The sequence below is a fragment of the Tenrec ecaudatus genome, chromosome 8 (genome assembly GCF_050624435.1).
Source record: "Tenrec ecaudatus isolate mTenEca1 chromosome 8, mTenEca1.hap1, whole genome shotgun sequence".
In the NCBI taxonomy this organism is placed as follows: domain Eukaryota; kingdom Metazoa; phylum Chordata; class Mammalia; order Afrosoricida; family Tenrecidae; genus Tenrec; species Tenrec ecaudatus.
Window position 1 is genome coordinate 45976810 of NC_134537.1, and position 15100 is coordinate 45991909.

Sequence of the window (15100 nt, forward strand, 5' to 3'; positions counted from 1 at the left end):
CCCACTCAGTCAAGTCAGTTTTCACTCAAAGGGCCTCTCCAGGCCAGAGTGGAACTTCTCCCAATTTCTCAGTCTGTAAGCCCTTATGGGAGCAGACATCTTCATCGTTCTCCCATGGAGTAGCTGTGTGTGTGTGGAGGGGTGCGGGGAGGGGGTTTGGTTGAACTGCATGTACTTGGGGAACAGATTATGGTTCTTTCTTGTTTAAGGGGTGGATATTTGTCTCTGCCCCTCTTTGGGAATTCCCTTCTTCCTGTTCATTGCCCACCAGGAGAGAGGCCTGGTGAATGGTGGCATCACTCTAATCTTAACACTGTAGAGGTGGGTGGAACGGTGATTTGTCTTTATGCTATTTTTCTTCAGTAGCAAACTAAACCAAACTCACTTGCCATCAAGTCATTGCTGACTCATAACAAGCCCCTGTGGATTTTCGAGACTGTGTACGGTAGTAGAAAGCTCAGTCTTTCTTCCTGCTGGTGGTTTCAAACTGCCAACCATAAGGATCACTGCCCAACTCGTAACCACTGTACCACCAGCGCTCTTCAGTCTTCCTTAGTGGACACAGAATTTCTATCTTTGCCATCCAGGCTTCGATCTTAAATTCAACCACCAATATCTTGGACTTCTGCTATCTCACTTTTTACCTCTAGGTAAAAAGTAGTACTTCAGATATTATCAAAGCAGGTTAATAGATGGTATTTTTAAAGTATTTTCATGACTGGGGAACTTTTAGAAGATAAAAATGCTGGAGGCTATTGCTATTGGTACATTAATGAGAGCCTTTTATTGGAGAATTATTAATTTGTCTTTCTTCAATTTAGACTGTCACTGAGGAGAATATTGCCTCTCTGCAGAAGAGAGTGGTTGAACTAGAGAATGAAAAGGAAGTTTTGCGTCTTAGTTGTATAGAGTTTGAGCAGCTGAAAGCAGAAAATGGTATGTATACATGAAAACCAGATGGTGTTGTTTTTGTTTTTAATCTCAGTGTGTCTTGCTTCCTTCTTCTCACTGTCCACATGGCGAGCATGGTAGGTCCTTTGGTCATAAAGATCTTAGCAAGCACTGCTGGCAGTTGTAGAACATGAGATCAGTACTCAGTGAACATTTAGATCACATACACGTGTTTGTATCTGTAAGTCAACAGTTTATAATGTTGCCTATAAATTCTGCTTTGCAAATGGGCTTTAAATCCTGTAGTATTTAAACTTGTTTTAGGAGTGAATAGTCAAGTTTTTGTCTGGGGTGCACAGATTGAACAGGAGGAACTGAAACGATCATGGAGTTTTGTAAAGACTGGTGGGACCTATGACTCTTAATTACTTTTCAGATTTGGAGCGAAATCAGCCATTTTAAATCAAAAGGACAGATGAGTCAGCCAGGGTGCACCAACTAAAGACACGCTATGCCTCTGGTTCCATGAAGCTTCTTCACCCCGAATAGCATGACCCCAGCTCTACCTTACAAATCTGTACACGGATACAAATGAGAACTCTCGGCACACAGAATCTAGGTCAGATAAACCCTTCAGGAACAGAAATGGGAGTAGCCCTACCAAGAGAGTAGGGAAGGTGGGGAGAGAAGGGAGAGAAAAGAGGGGAACTGATCACAATAATTGATGTATAACACACACACACACACACACACCCACACACACACACACACCCATCCAAAGGTGAAGAACCACCGAACGTGGGTGAAGGGAGACAGAGGTCAGTGTAAGATATGAAAATAATTTATAATTTATCAAGGGTTCATTAGGGTGGGAGGGTGAGGGAAGGAGGGGGGAAAGAGGAGCTAATACCAAGGGCTCAAACAGAAAATATTTAGAAAACATGTTTAGAAAATAATGATGAAAACATGTACAAATGTCCTTGATACGGTTGATGGTATGGATTGTTATAAGGGCCATAAGAGCCCCCAATAAAATGATTTAGAAAATATAAAATCAAAAGGGCACCATTTTCTCAAGGGCAGAGGGTTAGGAAAGGAGGAATGGAAACAAGTAACAGTGGGAAGAAATGAGAGAAGCAGTGGTATATTGAGGGGATTAAAATGAATGAGTTGTAATAAAGTGTGTACAAATGGTTGAATATAAAACTGATGATCAACTCTGTAAACTTTCACCTAAATTTTGAATAAAATTTTTAAAAAATCATGGATTGCTAAATAGACAATGAAGACAAGACATTCACAGTAATAATTTTGTGCAACAAGGTAACAGAGACTAGTAAAATTAAAGGTTCAAAGGTAGGAACCATTTTTTGTTCCTGCTCCTGCTACCTCGGTGGTGCTCTTTGATGAGCACTGGACTTGTAAGGGTGGTGGTTTAAACCCACCAGCTGCTCTGTGCGGGGCGATTGTGGCTTGGGCTCACTCAAAGATCTAGGGCTTTGGAAACAATCTGTGGTTGCTATGACTCAGAATCAACTCAGTGGTTGTGGATTCAGGATTTGGTTTATACCCTGCTTAAAATTCTCCATTTCTTTCCTGCTTTTCATGCCTCAACCTAGATCCTTTTCAGAGGGCGATTCTGATCCCACAAAGCTACGTAACTTTAATGTTATATTACAATGATCTCTTTTATTTGTCTTTTTTACTACACTCCATAAATGTTTCAAAGATAAGGGTGTATGTAGCTCTTCAAGGACAGCAGTTGCTCCTCCCCCTCCCCCCCACCCCCCCTTTACCAAGAACTACTTTAGTGCTTCACAGATAGGAGCTGCCAAGTAAGTTTATGCCGGATTAAATAGAATAGATGGTGTTATTCTGTTGACCTGTGTGTGAGCAGTCAACCAGAGTGGCGGTGACATTCCTTGTGCTTAATACCTGATTCCTGAGCAGTTCCTGGATTTAGCACTATGTAGTTAATAGTGTTTGACTGACCTAATTCATCCTGGATTAACTATGCGTTAGCTTTTAGAAGTATGACTGAAAACTGAATAGTTTGTAGCACTGTTTAAAAAATCTAAAGCTAACATTTCTAATTTAGTTATTTTACATTTTTCTACTAAACTCTAAACTGGGATTGTATGCCTTGACTAGAATATTTTCATCTTTGTTAATAAATAACATCACAAATTCAGTTCATTATTGAGCTCATCAAAGTAACTTCGAGATGTTATGATACTGATTTTGCAGTTTTGCAAATAGCTCTCTTCCTTTTTATGTGTCTCTATGGCTTATGGGTGTACATGAGTTCTAGTCTGCCCTCTTTTCTCAGAAGGGATCACTATAAAAGTTTTCTATAAATTTCTGTTCTTTAATCAACCTCTGGAATTTGGAATAAACTAGTTTTTAATGTCTATTCTCATTTTTTGTGTGATGTGTCTAACTACATTATATACATACTTTTTTTAGTTTGTTTCATGGATATCCTTTATCTATACATTGTTCAAATATCTATAGTGTCCTTGGGTGGTAGGAACAGTTCTAATTGTTGGGGATGCTGCTAAGAACATGACATGGAGCTTCAACACCAGATGGAAAGACAGGCTGTAAACATGTTCATGAAAAGCCATAAAATTGAGAATTGTACATAGTAGGAGAATAAAAGAAGTTAGGATATTTTAGTAAATTATAATCCCAAAACAGCTCAGTGCCATCAATCAGGTCAATTCCAACTCATAGTGACCCTACAGGACACAGTAGAACTGCCCTTGTGGTTTCTGAGACTGTAAACTTTTATCACAGTAGAAAGCTTCTTTCTCCTATGGAGCTGCTAGCGGTTTCAAACTACTGACTATGTGGTCAGCAGCTCAACACATAACCCACTTTAGAATATATATGTGCTAACTATCAAATATATAAGTAATACAACGAAGTGCTGTTTAATAAACAAAACTGCAAATGTGCCTGGGGCAGGGAGAGGCAGTGAATCCTCTCAGAGAGTTAAGGCAGGCCTGTTGGAGGCGTAGAAACCTCTGTGATGAGAAGGAAGTAGGCATGCAACGAGAGTAAGTCGAGGGAAAATAGCTGCTTCATAGCACATGCTCTAGCTTCCTTTTGTTCCAGTTATACATCTTTATATTTTTATTGGATACAGAATTCTAGGTTGATAGACTCTTCACTTTCTGTGTCCCTTTTAGTATTCTTGTTTTTTAAAATCATTTTTAGGGGCTCATACAACTCTTATCACAATTCATACGCACATCAAATGTGTAAAGCACATTTGTACATTAATTGTCCTCATCATTCTCAAAACATTTGCTCTCCACTTAAGCCCCTCTCCACTCCTCCCTCATGAACCCTTGATAATTTATAAATTATTATTTTGTCATATCTTAAACTGTCTGACATCTCCCTTCACCCACTTTTCTGTTGTCTGTCCCCCAGGGAGGAGGTTATATGTAGATCCTTGTAATCGGTTTCCCCTTTCCACCCCACCCTCACTCTACCCTCCCAGTATCGCCACTCTCACCACTGGTTCTGAGAGATCTGGCTTCCTTTTCTTTCAAAGTCCTCCTACTGCCACGTGCCTTAGTTGGCACTGTGGGATAAGCAATGGGTTGCTAACCTCAAGATTGGCAGTTCAAACCCACTAGCTGCTCCTTGGGATAAAGATGAGACTGTCATCCACTTCTGTAAAATTTACAGCCTTGGAATCCCCGTGTAGTTATAAGTCAGATTTGACTCAGTGACAGTGGTGGGTTTAGTGCCATTCTATTTCATAATTCACCTATCTTCTCTTGCCATTTTTGTTTGAATCAAATCAACTTTTTATCTTCAAACTATTTTGTCTGGTCTTGATTATTTCATGCATCTCAAGCAGGATCCCATACATTTATTTCTGTGTTTTTTTAACAGTACAAGGATATAACCTAAAGGTAATTATTTTATGACTTTCAGAAAAACTGTCATCTCAGATTACTTTCACGGAAGCTCAGAATAGAAGTGGAAAGACAGAAGTCAGCCAGGTAAGTGATGCAACCTTTAAACGACTAGAATATGAACTAGTTTAAGAGGAGAGTTTCAAATCTAAACATTTCTGTTTTTCCACCATTGACTAAGAAATTATCTATAGAATGGAATCTGCTTAAGAGATCCTTGATGATTGTTATTTGTCATTTATTTTGATTATTGGGAATTTTCAATTGCCCTGAACCAAAGTGAGTTTACTCACTGCCATCAAGTCTCTTCTGACTCCTCGAACAGAGTAGAACTGTCCTTGTTGGTTTTGAGACTGTAATTCTCTCTTTTTAAAAATCATTTTATTGGGGGCTCTTACAGCTCTTATCACAATCCATCCATCCATCCATGGTGTCAAGCACATTTGTGCATATGTTGCCATCATCATTCTCAAAACATTTTCTTTCTACGTGAGCTCTTGGTATCAGCTCCTCATTTATACCCCTTCCCCCATGAAACATTGATAATTTATAACCTCTCCCACCCCTATTGCTTACACCAACAGCTTTCTCCCTACACCCACGTTTCTGTTGTCCATTCCCCTAGGAAGGGGTTATATGTAGATCATTGTAATCAGCTACACCTTTCTCTTTCGACCTTCTTCTTATCCTCCTGGTATCTCTTCTCATTATTACTCCTGAGGGGTTTATCTGTTCTGGATTCCCTTTGTTGCAAGCTCTTATCGGTAGCAGTGTACATGCTCTGGTCTAGTCAAGTTGTAAAGTAGAATTGAGATCATGATAGTGTGGGGGGAGAAGAGAGCATTAAAGAACTAGAGTAAAATTGTATGTTTCATCGGTGCTATACTGCACCCTGACTCTTCTCTTCTTTGTGACCCTTCTGTAAGGGGATGATGTCCAATTGTCTACAAGTGAGCTTTGGGGTCTCTACTCCATACTCCTTCATTCACATCAATACGATTTTTTGTTCTGGGTTTTTCATGCCTAATCCCTGATCCCATTGACACCTTGTGATCACACAGACTGATGTGCTTCTTCCATGTAGGCGTTGTTGCTTCTCAGCTTGATGTCTGCTTATTTATCTTCAAGCTTTTAAGACCCCAGATGTTATATCTTTTGATTGCCAGGCACCATCAGCTTTCTTCATCACATTTGCTTATGCACTCATTTTGAGACTGTAATTCTTTATGGCAGTTTTCGGCAGTTGAAAGCCCTATCTTTCTCCCAAAGAGGTGGTGGTTTCAAACTACTAACCTTGTGCTTAGCAACCCAACTATTTATTTATTTGAATCATTTTATTTGGGCTCCTACAACTCTTATCACAATCCATACATACATCAATTGTGTAAAGCACACTTATACATTCATTTTCCTCATCATTCTCAAAATTCACTTTCCGCTTGGGTTCCTGGAATCAGCTCCTCATTTTCCTTTCTCCCTCCCCCTTCTTCCCGCTACCCCCTCCCTCATGAGCCCTTAATAATTTATAAATTATTATTTTATCTTATACTGCCTGGCATCTCCCTTCACCTACTTTGCTGTTGCCCATCTCCCACAGAGGAGGTTATATGTAGATCCTTGTGATCGGTTCCCCCTTTCTACCCCCACTTCCCTCCTGGTATTGCCACTCTCACCGTTGGTCCTGAGGGGTTCATCTGTTCTAGATTCCCTGTGTTTCCAGTTCCCATCTGTACCGCTTTGCATCCTTTGGTCTAACTAGGTTTGCAAAGTAGAATTGGGATCATGATGGTTGGGGGGAGGAAGCGTTTAAGAACTAGAGGAAAGTTGTGAGTTTCATTATTGCTACACTGAACCCTGAGTGACTCATCTCCTCCCCACTACCCCTCTGCAAGGGATGTCCAGTTGTCTACAGCTAGGCATTGGGTCCCCATCTTGCGCTCCCCTCATTTATGATATGATATCCCCCCTCCCCCACCTTGGGTGTTTGAAACCTGGTCCGCTCCGCTCTTCATGGTCACACATGTTGATGTGCTGCTTCCACGTGGGCTTTCTTGCTTTGGGGCTAGATGGTCACTTGTTTACTTTCAAGCCTTTAAGACCCCAGACTCTGTATCTCTTGATAGCGGGGCACCATCAGCCTTCTTCACCACACTTACTTATGCAAACATTCATCTTCAGCGTTTTTGTGGGAAAGGTGATCACCCAATGATAGTTTTTGTTCTTTGGTGTCTGCTACCTTATCCCTTCAACACCTCATGTTCACATAGGCTTTGTGGCTTCTGTGGGCTTTTTTGCTTCTGAGCTAGATGGCACTTGTTAGCCTTCAAGCCTTTAAGACTCCAGAGGCTATATCTTTTGATAGCCGGGCACCATCAGCTTTCTTCACGACGTTTGCTTATGCACACGTCTGTCTTCAGCGATCATGTCGGGAGGGTGGGTATCATCAAATGACTGTTTAGCTGAGCAAGGAGCTCTTATATTGAGGGAATGCGTGCGAGGAGGCCCAATGTCCACCTGCTACACTACTACTAAACCTACAAATATATGCACATAGGTCTATTTCCCCCATAATCATAAATATATTTACATATGTACATGTCTATATTTAGGCTTCTATGTATGCCCTTTGCCTCCTACTCCTTTCCTCTATTTCCTTATGCTTTCATCCTGTTCCACTACTATGTTCAGCCTTCATTCGGGTTTCAGTAATTCCTCTCAGTTACCTTGCCCTTGGTCACTCCCTACTAGTCCTCCCATTCCCTCCCTGGCACTGGTTTTGAACCACTTGTTCCCTTGTCCCTGGGTTGGCCAACACCTCCTCCCTTCCCCTCTCTCCCACAGGTTCATGTCCTGCCGGGACCATTGGTCCCGTTATTTTCTTCTCATATTGTTTGTCCAGCCTATCTTATCTAGGTGGACCTGCAGATATATTAAAATGTGCATAAAATTGGGGATGGCTTTGACAGCACCAAAGTGGCACATAAGAACATGCAACCCATCTCTTAACCCACTTAACCCACCAGGGCTCCAGAGCACAATGGAAAAGAGGAACAAGTCCCATATTTGGTATTTGATATTTCTAGATCAGACTTTTAATGAGATTAGATGGAATCTCCTGATTTGCCTTTTATTATTGGGTTTTGCTGCTTTTTGTGTTTTTTACCCTCAGTTGGCAAGGCTTTGCTGGAGATTTTATGAAAAGGCTATCTTTCAGGAATAATGTCCTTTTAGTATTAAAGGTAATATATGACTCATTAATAACATTTTCTTGAGTTAAGATTATTGTTAGTTGTTTTGCTTACATTAGTTTTGTCCTCCTGAGTCAGAAATCAGTGATAAGAGTCATAAACAGTTTTGAGTATTGACGTTTCTTAATTGAAGCATCTATCTATTCACATATATTTAATGCTTTTTCATGGAGATACTGATACTCTATTTACAAAATTAACAAAACTGAGTTCATATGGAAAATTGTAGTTTTTGTAGTTACTGATAAATTATAAAAATACAGAGTAAAATAAATCTTGTTTAGGTAAGGATGCTCGATATTTTAAGATGCTAACATGAGAGACTAGTGAAAACAAAATAAAAGTAGCTCAAAAGAGAACAATAGATAAGAAAGACAGGACTCTGGTAGCAAAAGAAAATCAGAACCAGAAGAGAACAAAAAGAGGGCACAATGGAAAAGGAGGGGGAAGTCACAGAGAAATTGCAAGAGAAAGAGACTAAGATAATCCCTTATACTGAGTGAGTAAGAAAGATGCACACAATGATCCTCTGGCTCCTTGAGGCTTCCTTTCTCCCCACCATCATGACCCCAGTCCTGCCTTTCAGTACGGACTTGGCTGGAGCATGTGCACAGGTAGAGACAAGAGCTCAAAATGCATGGAATCCAGGTCATATGAGCCCTTCAGGAACAGAAATGGGAGTAGCGATACTAGGAGTGTAGGGAGAAAGTGGGGGAGAGGGAGAGGAAAGAAACAGCGAGCGGTTGGTGTAAGATATGAAAATAATAATAATTTATCGAGGAGTCACGAGGGTGAGAGATGGGGAGGGAGGGTAAAAAGAGCTGATTTCAAGAGCTCAAATAGAAAGTAAATGTTTGGAAAATAATGATGGCAATATATATACAAATATGCTTGATACTATTGATGGATGGATTGTTATAAGAGCTGTAAGGAGAAAAAAAAAGATCTGTAAGAACCCCCAGTAAAATGCTCTTAAAAAAACAAAAGAAAAACATCACAGTGTAAATTCAGTGTAAAGGGAAAGACCAGAGTTAGCAGAGGGGCCAGAGAGAGCAAAGTTCTCTTGTTCACTGCTCTCTGAATGGGGTGACAGTGATTCCTTCCTCAAGTCACATAGGAAAGTGGACTCTGTCTCCTTAGGGAGCATCAGAGGGCAGGACTAAGGGGAGGAAAATGGCATGTCAGATAGTTAGAAAGGGAAAAAATAGGAATGCTTGAGGTATGAGAGAGAGCAAACGAATTGAGCTACTTTGACCAATCCTGGCAGAAAAGGTACCTTGGCTGTATCAAATCATTAGTGTATGTAGGAATGTATAAATAGGAATGTGACATGTAGAAATTGTAAGGAAACATTTTTTTCTATGTTGAATACAATGTCCAGTTTTGGTCCCTGCATTTTTTAATAGAATAGTAGGATAATACAGAAAGCAAAGAATTTGAAATGATGACAAATAATACTTAGGAAAATTGCTAAGTAACTTTTTTGAAATAATAAAAAATCCGAAATTAATATTTTTCTTGGTATCTGAATGTTAAGATAATAATTATATTCATTGAATACCATGTACCCGCTTCTGCTAATAAATGGCAAAACTAAGATATGAACCCAGACAGTCGAGTGAGCTGCAGAGCCTGTACTCTTGGTCATTGGTATGTTGTTTGGAGTTACTTTTTTCCCCTGGAGGTATCAATTGGTAAAGGTGGATATTGTCTTGTGGAAGCACCCATTAAGCTCATTGATGAACATTAAGTTAATTAATAACTTGACATTCACTGATTCTATTTTCCAAGAAAACAATGATAGGAATAATGTCAATGGATTGAACAGTCTATCACAATGACCTTTATAATAACTTGATTTATATTTTATCTAGATCAGCACAGTTGATAATACCAGGCTTAACGAGAGCAACTGTTCTACTGAGGAAAATGGGCAAGAAGTTCCTGAGAACACGTTTTCCCAGAAACATAAAGAATTATCCGTTTTACTATTGGAAATGAAAGAAGCGCAAGAGGAGATTGCATTCCTTAAATTGCAGCTACAGGGAAAAAGGACTGAGGAGGGGGACCTGGAAGACCTTGGTCAGAAAGTAATGAAACAGATCGAGAATGAGGGAATACCTCCAGTTGAAATGAAAACATTACATGAAGATACAGGACAAGATTTTCCCTTGATGTCAAATGCAGTTGCAAAAGAAAAGCAGGCAAGCACCACCCAACAAAATAGAACATCAGAGGATCTATCTTTTAATGACACTGGAGTGGATACTTGTATGGTGCCAGATATGAGCCAGTGTCAGGATGAGTTGAAAAGGTTAAAAAGTCAAAATTTGGAGCTTGAGATAAACTTACATAAAGCAGAGGAAATCTATGAAAGAAATCTAGATGAGAATGCTAAGGAAATAAGCAGGCTAACTCAATTGATTGAAGAGTTCAAGAAAAATGCTGAAAACACAAGCAGTGCATTGACTGCTTTGTCTGAAGAAAGAGACCAGCTTCTTTCCCAGCTACAGGAACTTAGTGTTTTAACAGAACTGAGGGCTCAGGTACAACAACTGAAAGCAAATCTAGCAGAAGCAGAAAACCAAAGAAGATTGGATCATGAAAGCCAGACTACTTATCACAGCCTGCTCACTGAGCAGATCCAGAGCCTTAGTGTGGAAGCCACAGCGAAAGATGTGAAAATTGAAGCTCTACAGAATGAACTAGATCATCAGCAGCTTCGGTTTTCGGGGCAGATTGAAAGCCTGCAGAGCCAGCTACAGCAGAAGGAAATGGAGGTGCTTGGTGGGGAGGAGCGCTGGAGGGGTGTCTTGGATAAGATGGAAGGACTTTCCCATGCTCTTTCACAGAAGGAACTTGAAATAACAAGACTGGATCAACTTTTATTGGAGAAAAAGAAAGACGTGGAAGCCCTCCAACAAACCATCAAGGAAAAGGAGGAGCAAGTGACAGAAATTAGCATTAACATGACTGAGAAAATGGTTCAGCTTAATGAAGAAAAGTTTTCTCTTGGGGTGGAAATAAAAACTCTCAAAGAACAGCTGAATTTATTATCCAAAGCCGAGGAAGCGAAAAAAGAACAGGTAGAAGATAAAGATGTTGTTTCTGGCCTTAATAATTATGATGAGATGAGCCCAGCAGGACTACGAAGTAAAGAAGAACTTCAGCGTGAATTAGACCTTCTAAAGAAAGAAAGCGAACTGAGAAAGAGAAAGCTTCACGCAGCTCTTATTAACAGAAAGGAACTTCTACAAAGAGTCAGTAGATTAGAAGAGGAATTAGCCAGAGTGAGAGAAGAATCTAAAATTGAGGTCCCGTTTAATTCAAATGAGAACAGGGAGCTAGGAGACGACAAAGAGGACCAAGAAAAGTCAGAAAAATGTGTGATTTCTAAGTGCCAAGAGCTAGAAATGCGCTTAAAGCAGTCAATATCTGAGAAGGAAGCAGAGCTAGAGCACGTGAGGAAGGATTTGGAAGAAAAGGTGGCAGCTGAAGAACAGTTACAGGCTACTGTCAAACAGATGAATCAGACCTTGCAGGATAAGACAAACCTAATAGATTTGCTCCAAGCACAGATCACTGAAAACCAAATAATTATCCAGGAATTAACCACAGGTAACAAGGATGCAGGTGATGGAGACTGCACAGCACCTGTGAGAGAAACAGCGGCGACCAGCCCGTCCGGTGGAGGTAGCGGAGAACAGTGGGCACCAGGGCTGGAGGCCAAGATGCTGGGCCTTGAAAAAGCAAAGAGGCAACTTGAAAAGAAGCTGCAGGAAGTGTTGGTTTCACGTAAGAAAATTCTTACAAAGGCACAGGAAGAGTTAAAGCAACAGAAAGAGGACTATGACCACTTGCAAGAGCAATTTGATAAGCAAAGTAAGGAAAAGGAAGACATTGGAGACCAGTTACGACAGCTCCAGACCCAAGTACAGGAGTCCTTAGACAGAAAAATGCCACCATCCACTGCCCGGGGGGAATCGAGATCTTCCGCTCAAGGTTCAGACAGTCCTTTAGTTACAGGTACAGAGCAGCGACTTGCGCAGCCCGTGTCAGAGCTCTGCTTGGGTTTAGGGTTGACTTCCCAGCCAGAAGATGCCAGTGCGCTGCAGAGCAGTACTTCTGTTGACCAGAGGACGGCCCAAATGAGAGAAATAGAGACTGAGAAAGAAGTGTTAGAATTGAAGTTTAGTGCTGTAACAACTGAACTTAGTAAAAAATCAGATGAGGTATTTCAATTACAGGAGCAGATTAAGAATCAGGATCTAAAGATCCAGAGTTTGGAGACAGCCACCAGTGAAGCCGAAGCCCATGCAGAAAACTTGAAGCTGACACTGGAAAGTAGTCAACTAGAAATTGTTAGATTGGAACATCTCAGAGAATTACAGCCTGCACTAGATGAGTCACGAAGATGCATAAGCAAAAAGGAAGAAGAAATTTGCTACCTTTCTGGCCAACTTAGTGAGAAAGAGGAAGTCTTTACTAAACTGAAGGCAGAGATGATGGAACAAGAGAAGTCACTTAAGGCTTTACATACACAACTGGAAATGCAGACGGAAGAGCGTGATGAGAAGATAAAAGAGTTACAGGGAGAACTTGGAGAAATGAAGCAAAAACTAGACAGCGAAAAGGAAGATAAAACAAGCCAATTACAGAGGAAGCTCCAAGCTGCCCTTATTTCCCGCAAAAGAGCTCTACAAGAACTCAAAGATCTCCAAGAGGAGCTGTCTTTGGCCAGAGAGAGCATCGGCTGTCTTACCAAGTCTCTGGCAGATAGAGAATGCCAAATTTCTGCTCAAAACAAAGAAAAAGATACATTCTCTGAAAAGTTAACTCTTCTTCAGGAAGAGAGAGACAAACTCATAGCAGAAGTGGACAAGTCTCTACTGGAAAATCAAAGTCTTAATGGCTCTTGTGAAAGTCTGAAACTAGCTCTGGAGGGTCTTACTGGAGACAAGGAAAACCTAATGAAGGAAATGGAATCGCTGAAGCGCTCTCAGATTGCAGAAAACACCGAGTGGCAAGAGAAACACAAGGAACTACAAAAAGAGTATGAAATGCTTCTGCAGTCCTATGAGAATGTCAGCAATGAGGCAGAAAGGATTCAGCATGTGGTAGAAGCAGTGAGGCAGGAGAAGCAAGAATTATATGGAAAATTGAGAAACACAGAAATGAATAAGAAAGAGATAGAAAAGCAGTTGCAGGAAGCTGAGCAGGAAAAGGAGGAGATGAAAGACAAAATGAGAAAGTTTGCGAAGTCTAAACAGCAGAAAATCGTAGAGCTAGAAGAAGAGAATGATCGGCTCAGAGCAGAGGCTCACCCGATAGGAGACACATCTAACGATCGTATAGAAGAACTTCTTTCTTCTAATTCCAGTTTGAAGGAGGAGCTAGAAAAGATCACAATGGAATATAAAACACTTTCTAAGAAATGTGAGGCCCTAATGGCTGAGAAGGATATTCTGAGTCAGGAGGTTCAAGATTTAAAGCACCAGGTAGAAGATAATGTATGCAAACAAGTCAGTCTAGAAGCCACTGAGAAACAAGACAACCAAATGGATACTATTGTAGAACCAGCACAGTCTGTGTCAGGGGAAGCAGAAGAACCAGATTCTCTGAGTACGAGTACAAGGCCTGAATATTCACAATCCATTCTATCAAATAGCAGCACCAAGATAGACCCTGACATAAGTGAGAAGGTCAGCCCACGTGATGAAGTTAATGACTACCTGAAGCAGATTGACCAGATCAAAGAAAGAATGGCTGAATTAGAGAAAGAGAAGCAGAAAGAAAAGGAATTTAGTCAAGCGTTAGAAAATGAGAGAGATGCTTTACTGAATCAAGTATTATCAAAGGATGGTGAACTAACAATACTTCAGGAAGAAGTAACCAAAATAAACCTGTTAAACCAGCAAATCCAAGAGGAACTCTCCAGAGTCACCAAATTAAAAGAGGCTACGGAGGAAGAAAAAGATGATTTGGAAGAAAGGCTTATGAATCAGTTAGCAGAACTTAATGGAAGCATTGGGAATTACTATCAGGATGTTACAGATGCCCAAATAAAAAATGAGCAGCTGGAATCTGAAATGCAGAATCTTAAAAAGTGTGTGAGTGAACTGGAAGAAGAAAAGCAGCAGTTAGTCAAGGAAAAAACTAAAGTGGAATCAGAAATAAGAAAAGAATATATGGAGAAAATTCAAGGCGCCCAGAGAGAACCTGGTAATAAAAGCCATGCACAGGAACTTAAAGAGCTATTAAAAGAAAAACAACAAGAGGTAAAACAGTTGCAGAAGGACTGCATCAGGTATCAAGAGAAAATTAGTGCTTTGGAAAGAACTGTTAAGGCCCTCGAATTTGTTCAGTCTGAGTCCCAAAAAGACTTGGAAAAAAACAAAGAAAATCTAGTTCATGCGGATGAACTGCGTGGGAAGGCGCAAGCAGAATTGGCTAGCTTCAGAGTGTTGTTAGATGACACTCAAAGTGAAGCAGCTCGGGTCTTAGCAGACAACCTCCAATTGAAGAAGGAACTTCAGTCCCATAAAGATTTGGTTAAAAGGCAAATGAAACAAAAGGATGATGATCTTGAGCGAAAACTAGAGCAGGCCGAAAATAAACACCTGAAAGAGATGAAGAATATGCAAGAGAAACTGGATGTTTTGCATAGAGAAAAAGTGCATTTGGAAGAGACTTTTGGAGAGATTCAGGTTATTCTGAACAAGAAAGACACAGAAGTCAAGCAACTTCAGGAAAACCTGGACAGAACGGTGGCCCAGCTCGCAGCCTTCACTAAGAGCATGTCTTCCCTCCAGGACGATCGGGATAGAGTGATAGATGAGGCCAAGACATGGGAGAGAAAATTCAGTGAAGCCATTCAAACCAAACAAGATGAACTTAGACTCAAAGAGGAAAATTGTAGTGCTCTAAAGGATCAACTTCGGCAGATGTCCATCCATATGGAAGAGTTGAAGATCAACATTTCAAGGTAAATGAATAAAGGCATTTGGTTTCCTCATGCGGTAACTG

The 15100-nt window shown here is 40.5% G+C and overlaps 1 protein-coding gene across 7 annotated transcripts in view; it reads left to right on the top strand.

Moving 5' to 3' along the window:
- Nucleotides 1-15100, top strand: part of GOLGB1 (golgin B1) — a 75878-nt gene that overhangs the window by 36760 nt on the left and 24018 nt on the right. For all 7 annotated transcript variants that reach the window (XM_075556341.1, XM_075556347.1, XM_075556342.1 and 4 more), the window contains 3 exons: nucleotides 822-936; nucleotides 4846-4913; nucleotides 9949-15059. In XM_075556341.1, the coding sequence (XP_075412456.1) occupies nucleotides 822-936; nucleotides 4846-4913; nucleotides 9949-15059 (5294 nt within the window). The remainder of the gene's footprint in view (nucleotides 1-821; nucleotides 937-4845; nucleotides 4914-9948; nucleotides 15060-15100) is intronic.